Source organism: Sinocyclocheilus rhinocerous, unplaced genomic scaffold (assembly GCF_001515625.1).
Source record: "Sinocyclocheilus rhinocerous isolate Xijiao unplaced genomic scaffold, SAMN03320098_v1.1 scaffold461, whole genome shotgun sequence".
Taxonomy (NCBI): domain Eukaryota; kingdom Metazoa; phylum Chordata; class Actinopteri; order Cypriniformes; family Cyprinidae; genus Sinocyclocheilus; species Sinocyclocheilus rhinocerous.
In genome coordinates this window covers 869,473-877,712 of record NW_015624123.1, presented here as the reverse complement: position 1 = coordinate 877,712, position 8,240 = coordinate 869,473, and the positions used below count along the sequence as shown (strand labels likewise).

The 8,240-nt window shown below is 37.5% G+C and overlaps 2 protein-coding genes across 2 annotated transcripts in view; one reads left to right on the top strand and one right to left on the bottom strand.

Moving 5' to 3' along the window:
- LOC107737892 (zinc finger protein 281-like) overlaps positions 1–2,405 on the bottom strand; it is a 13,196-nt gene extending 10,791 nt beyond the window's left edge. Inside the window, exon 1 of the mRNA XM_016549532.1 lies at positions 2,190–2,405. The gene's annotated coding sequence lies outside the window, so the exon portion shown is untranslated. The remainder of the gene's footprint in view (positions 1–2,189) is intronic.
- A 4,586-nt stretch (positions 2,406–6,991) lies between these two features.
- The window catches only part of LOC107737881 (G protein-activated inward rectifier potassium channel 1-like), a 35,215-nt gene continuing 33,966 nt past the window's right edge, over positions 6,992–8,240 (top strand). The window contains exon 1 of the mRNA XM_016549523.1: positions 6,992–7,721. Coding sequence (XP_016405009.1) covers positions 7,053–7,721 — 669 coding nt within the window. The 5' untranslated portion in view covers positions 6,992–7,052. The remainder of the gene's footprint in view (positions 7,722–8,240) is intronic.

Here is an 8,240-nt window from a genome sequence, read left to right as displayed (position 1 = left end):
CCATCAGTTATGATCATTTGCAGTCAGCCGCAAACATGAGATGAGAGCGAGCGCGGTTGGGGGAATGGCGCGTCACGTGTGCAACTGCATTCACCGTAAACCACATTTTTTTATAATTATGTATATATGTTCATGTTTATATTTTTATTTACGTGTATGTTAATTAATATAGAACGAAAGTTTTTTTTTTTTTTTTGAGCAAATGGGATGGTGCCCCCCTGGAAGTTGGTGCCCTACGCAAACTGCGTATATGGAGCGGCGGTACTGCATGTGACAATGTGATGCGTGCAAAACAAAACAGTAAAAAGCACATTTTGGCTATTTAATTTATGCAATGGTGAAAAAAAAATAGGCCTACATGGGGGAAAAAATGCGAAAAACGGTGTTCGGTATTCGGCCCAGTGTTTCATTTTGTTCGGCTTCGGCCAAGAATTTTTATTTTGGTGCATCCCTAGAACAAACAAACCAAAAAACACTAAGACATTTCTCAAAATATCTTCTTTTATGTTACACCAAAGAAAGCAAGTCATACAGGTTTGAAACGACACGAGGGTGAGTAAATGATGACACTTTTCATTTTGGGTTGAACTATCCTTTTAACTGGAGCATTTTATTACTCATCATTGTCATTTAAAAATTAAATGGAATAAAATGACAAAAAAAGCTTCCCAATCAATTTATCATAGACCCCATAATAAAATACAGTGGTTTTACAATTGTAAATGAGAGCTGGTATTTTGCAGAAATGTTTCCATGTAAATTATAACGAACACTGTAGATTGGTTTCCACGTCTCACTCAATGTGTGTGTGTGTGTGCGCACATTTGCAGAGGGTACATCGTGTTTCCGGGAAGTCAATGGCCAATTGCTCTTCTTTAGATTCCTGCACCATCCGATGATTCATACTAATTCATTTCCCCTTAAAAGGCTGCTGGATTGGATCTGAACCAGATGCTCTGGCATTAGTCAGAAACACGCCATCCGTGTCACTTCACATTCAAAGAAAAGATGAAGTCTAACCTCAAGAATCAATAGGAGCCCATTCAGGACATGGAGAGTTCGTGTCCAACATTTAATTATTAGATTCAAAACATGTCTATCTTTCTTGTGGTCCCACATTTGCTTATATAAAAAAAATTGAGATGGAATATGGGTAATGTTAGTGGCAGGATTCACAGTATGGTTAGGTTAAGGGTGGGTTTAGGATTAACAATGTAATTACAGATGTAACCACAGAAATTAATTACATTGAGGTATTTTTATATAAATACAACCTAGAACATGTGTACGCAGTAAGAGCACTGTATCAAACGATTAATTTAAATGTTAGTACATAGCAGTAAAAGACACTTAATATAAAGTGGGTCCAAATATATCGTGGAATAAAGAAATGCGAAATAAAGGAACACTTTGTCCTAGTAGAGGCGTCTTTTATCTCGTATAACAGCACACAGCTCGCGTCTCTTTGTGTTGTGAGTGCGCGCAGACTGCACGCGACGCAGATGGTATGTAAATAGCTCGTGCATACGTTAGCCAACTGAGCTAGCTCATCAATCAGAGGCATAAATCATTTATTTCACAAGCTCAAATCAAAGCGAGTCCCAACTCGGGACGCAGTGGACACATTGGCCAGAAAAACAACACGACTCCGTGGCACGGGACCCTGAAGTCTATACTGTGGACGTGGGAGATTTAAGTTTTTGTTAGTACGGCAGGACCGTTATGGTGGGATCCATATTAATAACTACATGCCGACTCACAAAGGGCCTCGCTGCTACCGCGCTAGCTATCGACGGCTAGCTAAGCGACGCTTAATAAATAAATTACACTTGCGAAGTGTAGAGCATGGAACGTGCACTCATATAATGACAAATATAATAAAAACAACTGCAATAATTAACTAAAAATCACTTTGCAAAGTCGAAATGTGCTTTTGTTTTACACAACAAGTTCACAACAAGAAATGAAGACATATAGAATATGCACAATGGCATTGCTGCGAGAGCGACAGCGCTTACCCATAATAAACAGCCCCATGCAACTCCAACGAACAATTGATGCTCCGCGTCAAGCTACGCGGCTACATGCTACACTGCGTCGCTGCGCTGCGCTTTGTTGTCTGCCCCGCTTGCGTGCGCCTCTCCGGCGCTTCAAACTTCACGTAAAGCTGATCTCAGGGTTTCGCTTACCAGTGCATGTCCACCGTTGTCTCTCTGTGTGTGTATTTTCCCCCCTCGATCGTTTCTTTTAACGTTCAGAGTCCAAACATTGTTCTCCTGCAGCTGCTGCGTTCCTCCATCTTGTCTGAGCGCGGGGAACTGTGGGTAGAGCCGACGGGTCCTGCGAGGAGACAGACGCTGTGATCCAGGGCATTGGAGCAGCGTCCGATAGTGAACTATCGCACAGAGGAACACACACTAGACCTAGTGGGCGCTATTGGGAAGATTTTCAACTCAGTTCACTTTTGCATTATAGATTGTATCAACGCACACATTATCCACTGTGGACAATTCTCATAAATGGGCTACTTTTTTGGCAACTTTATCACATCCGTGCATTCACAGAAGAAGACGTCTGCATAGACTGCTATTCATATTTTTCTCTTTGAAAATCTATTTCCCATCTTATCTCAGACTGTGTTTGCCTCTCAGAAATATGGTGGTATCCCGTTGGGTCTTCCAAAATTAGGACACAGCACATCCTACCGTGTAATATGGCTCTCAAATTAATTAATAGGATGGCTGTGACACAATTCATTAGGCTAAAGAAAAAAAAAAAATCCTCAAATAGCCTCTTAATTAACTAGACTATCCTAATTGCAGAAACGGTGACGCTAAGAAAAGATCCAGAGAGAAACAAAGGAGACAAAATAATAAAACAATACTAAACAAAATAAGCAAAAAAATATGTGTTGTGGAGAACAGAGGCATTGGTTTGTGAAAAACATTACCCAAATAGCTGACAATACCAGAACAATCTATCTCACAAAGAAAAAAAAATTGAGGTAGCAATTTCGTATTAATTCATTAATAAGGAAACATATGATTTTCAGAAAAACCTCAAAAAATAGGCCCAGGCATGAAGGTCCAGCCCTAAATCTAACCGTCAATAGGACATAAGCAGATTGTATGTAAACATACATATGAGATTTTAGATGAGTTTTGGTGAACTGACAGTTAGGATGAGGTTAGGAGTGGACCTTCATGCTTACTTTCCTAAACATTGTACATTTCCATACAAATCACCATACAAATGTATACAAAATCACCACTTTGTAAAATAGTAAATTTTTCTTATGAGATGGAGTTGGTTGAATTTCCTACAATAATTGTCTGTTTTATGGCCCATTTAGTCCAGACTGAGAGAAATAATGGACATGATGAATAGACTGACACATACACTTTTAAAAATAAAGGTTTTAAATGTTATATTATTATGATAGTCTTTACACTTAGGAAAAAAATAATCACTTTGGGTTCTCAGAACGACAGTAAACAGTTCTTTAATAAATTCTTAGAATATTATAATAGTCAAAAGAACCTTTATAAAGAAGCTTTTGTGCATTTAAGGTTCTTCATGGAACCATCAAAGCCAATAAAGAACCTTTATTTTTAAGTCTAAGATGATATATTTTATCCACTTTCCACAAAATGACAAACTATTACAGCCAATATGTGTGTTTCTTTGTTTTATAATTTGCTTTTTAAATGCCTGAAAAATGTATGCGGCATGACTGCATTTGTTGCAGTTTCAATATAGGGATAATAAATTCTTTCAATCTGAAAGTGTAGGATTTTTTTCTTCTTATTATGTGCGAGGAGAGGTGTTTATTTATTTCTCAATACCGGCGTCTATGAAATCTCTCCCATCTCTGGACTGGTTAAATATGCATTGAACATTCTTTTCAGGCGTTATAGTCTGACAATGTTCTGTCATAGAGAAATCTGTGTGTTCATATGTATTTAATACTTCTCTGTATTAAGTTCATTTGAAACATTATTATGACTAGAATCAGACAGTAGCTGCTATATAACCAACCACAACAAACTAATTATAGAAAGACCTTTAGGCTCCAGACTAATCTTATCACAGACTTATTGTTCTATTTTACATTAATTTATATGCAACAGAATTAAAAATAAAATTAAATATGCGATTATTACATATTTGATCAGAGGCTGTACTATGAGTAAAGTTTTTTTTTTTTTTTTTAAGATTTATTCATGGGCTTTTCATGTCTTTTATTTGGACAGGACAGTATAGAGCTGACAGGGAAGTATTGGGTCGAGAGAGGGGTGTGGGATCGGCAAAGGACCACGAGACGGGATTCGAACTCAGGTCGCCGCGAGCGCAGTTGCACTTGCTGCTGTATGTCGTTATTTTAATACAAATGTACTATTTTTTGCAGTCAAATGTTAAAGAAAATTATAATATTAAAAATAACGAGTGAAGACTAAACTAGTGCCTTTCTTAAAAATGGTTTCTTTGTACTCTGTGTTTGGCTGCATTGTGTTGTAATAATTAGATAAACTAAAGGCCAAGTAGAGCTGTGGGTGTGCAGTGTGTGTTTTTTTACCTTTATGAGTTTACTCTATTATTATTTTTTATTTATACATTATTATTATTTTTTTTTTTTATCAAATTCATAGCCCTATATGATATATACAAGAAATTGAATAATAGCAGCTTGCTTTATGTTTATCAAATGTTTCCACTGTTGTAGCTATAGCTGTTGAATCTTCTTTTTAATCTTGAACATACGGCTCATGACTGGTATTTAAGAAAACTTGACAGGTCATGTGATATTATGTAGATGTCATCAATTCTTAGAGCTCATTCATAATTCAAGAGCTAGCATGTATTAATGTGCTCACTGTTTCCATCTCTGCCTTTCTCATTCATTTTTTCCCCTTCTCATTCTTTTTTTCATTTCCAAATATGAAGGGCAGTGTAACTGCATCTGGTGTTCTAATACTATATTATGTTGTTTATTTATCATGGAGAAGAATATATATCAATCCCAAACTTCTATGCATCATCCACATGGGGCCAGTGAGAATCTGTTCCTGTCAATCACCTAGCATAAAGAGACCCTGATTCTTTTCCAGCACTGTTTTCTTCACTGTTGTTTAGTTATGTGTGCTTGAGCCTTGGCTATTGGATCACACTATATATAATCAAAGACATGTTGAAACGATCACATGAATCATACCCTCTATTATATTGTAGTTTGCACAGTAGTTGAAAATAAAACTAAGTATTCTATAACAATGTTCATGGACACTCATAATAAACCTCCATAATAAAAATACCAGACACTGCTCCATATTTCATTACTGCTATAACTCATTTTCCTGATAAATGTGTTTAATAATGTTTTTAATCTAAGACAGAGACAAATACAAATACTCAGCACCTCCCCTAACAAGAGATATGTTTTCCATCTGTGTTCAATATTCCCCAGAGCCAGAAGAGTTGTCATTATGAGGGACTATAATTATTTTTAATATAACGCAAAAAACATACTGGCCTGGTGGTCTGATGGCTGCCCGTGTATTTGAGATTCCCCAAAGGAGCAAACAGAGAGAGGAAGAGGATGCAGTTTCAAATTTCTCTGCAGTGAATAACTGCACAATAACCAAAAATAAGCATGCCATTAGACTGGTGGGAATATTATGTTCATGTGTCTCCACTGTTCAGAGCTATAAGTTACAGCTACTTATATAAAAAAAGACAGACAGTGCCTTTCTGTTAGCATTAACATCATCAGACTCAGCACTTTCTGACTAGGTGACTTTTTACACAATTCGTCAAAAGAGCACCATGTGAGGTAGGCCTAGTTCAAATTTAGGAAAGGCTTTCTGTTAAACTAAGCATGATGTTACTGATGGCATTGATTAGGCGCTTCAATCATTCTGTTGAACCCTTTTCATATAATCATCAAGAGAAAGAGCATTAAAAATAAATAAATAAATTTAGCTAAGGGTGCTATATGAGAATGAATGAATAAATTAATGACGAATGAATGAATAATTGTGACGTTATATATTGAAAATAAATGCAAATGTAAATGTATTATTATTATTATTAGTAGTAGTATTATTATGTGCATTTCTAATAAGAATAAAAATAAATGTAAGAAAATCAGAAAAGGATGCTAAATTTCTTAAAGTTATAAAGTTATAAAAAAATATTTATTAGAAGAGTAAAAGTGAGAAATAATCATTTTATTTGATTTATTTTTTCTTTTATTAAGACTCATGACTTCCAGATCTTTTTGTTTTGACTTGCTTTGAGTTGACTTATTATAGGATTAAAATCTTGAATGAATGAATGAATGAATGAATGAACGGCTATCGTTTGTTTTAGTGAATTGTGTACTCACGCATCTCAGTCAGCAGATGGCGCTGTTAGTTTGATCAATTGACTGCGGAATAGAGTTCAGTTTTGAAGGGAAATTGGTTTTATTTTTGGCTTTAATCACAGAAAAAGACACTTTAATTTTTCGCCTATATTAATACCAACATGACAATACAAAATAACGTGTCAGCTTTAACAGGACACCAAATTCGACTGAGTAGCGTATTGATTTCAACATTGGACTGGAAAACCAATCTTCTTCCCAATGCCGGGGAACACACACACACACGCGCGCGCATGTTTTCCAGTGTAGGAAATAGTATTTCGCTCACCCAAGCCCCCCTCCTCCCACCCACTCTCTCTTCTCTCTTATTCTCCCGTTCATGCCATATTATGTGCAGAGGAGCACAGAGAACACAACCCGTGCATTTCACACGGACATCCAGAGAAGAAGAGAGACTAGTACAGAGATGCTACAGTAAACCGACATTATAGTAGCCACGCGTCTTCCTGACTGCATTTACAGTCCAGATTTACACGAGGGGAAAAAGTTGTCAGAGAGACCTTTGCCCTGCCTCGCGACCTTTTTTCGTCTACTTTTGAAAGTGGAAAGGCACCAAAGCCATGCTACAGAGAAAGTAAGTTTCCTTTTTGTATTTTTAAGATAATAAACTCCCAAATGTGCTGAAGTTATGGCAGCGCTAAGGCGTAAATTTGGAGAGGACTACCAGGTGGTGAACACGAACAGAGGCGCGACTTTCCCGAGCGCGCCGGTCAAGAAGAAGCGCCAGCGCTTCGTGGACAAGAACGGACGCTGCAACGTCCAGCACGGGAATCTCGGCGGAGAGACCAGCCGCTATTTATCTGACCTATTCACTACGCTGGTGGACTTGAAGTGGCGCTGGAACCTTCTCATTTTCACCCTCACCTACACCATCGCCTGGCTGGTCATGGCCTCGATGTGGTGGATCATCGCGTATATAAGAGGGGACTTGAATCATGGCCATGACGCTTCGTACACTCCGTGCGTCGCCAATGTTTACAACTTCCCGTCAGCGTTCCTATTTTTCATTGAAACCGAGGCGACTATTGGCTACGGTTACCGCTATATAACTGAAAAGTGCCCAGAGGGCATTATCCTGTTTCTGTTCCAGTCTCTGCTGGGCTCCATAGTAGACGCGTTCCTCATCGGCTGTATGTTCATTAAGATGTCCCAGCCCAAGAAGCGCGCGGAGACGCTCATGTTCAGTCAGGACGCGGTGATCTCACAGCGAGACGGAAAACTCTGCTTAATGTTCCGCGTGGGCAATCTGAGGAACAGCCATATGGTGTCCGCGCAAATCAGGTGTAAACTCATAAAGGTGAAAACACACACTGCACACCCACAGCTCTACTTGGCCTTTAGTTTATCTAATTATTACAACACAATGCAGCCAAACACAGAGTACAAAGAAACCATTTTTAAGAAAGGCACTAGTTTAGTCTTCACTCGTTATTTTTAATATTATAATTTTCTTTAACATTTGACTGCAAAAAATAGTACATTTATATTAAAAGCTGGCAGCTGTTTAGAGAACATTATGGGATTGAGGTGACTGTATATTTCACGGTTCCAATTGTTCATTAAATTAGCTATATAATGTCAATTCCAACCTATTTATATAAGTATCCCAAAATTGACTCTCTAACAATGTTAGCAACAACCAATTGTAGGTAGCCTAATATAAAGACAGCATGCAAAATACCATTAGTAACACACATGATACTAAAATAATGCAATAAACTAAACGCCTAAAATGCCATATAAAATACTCAAATATAATACAGAACAAAATTTAATTTAAAGACTGGGAAATAGAATACGGTGCTTTATATATATA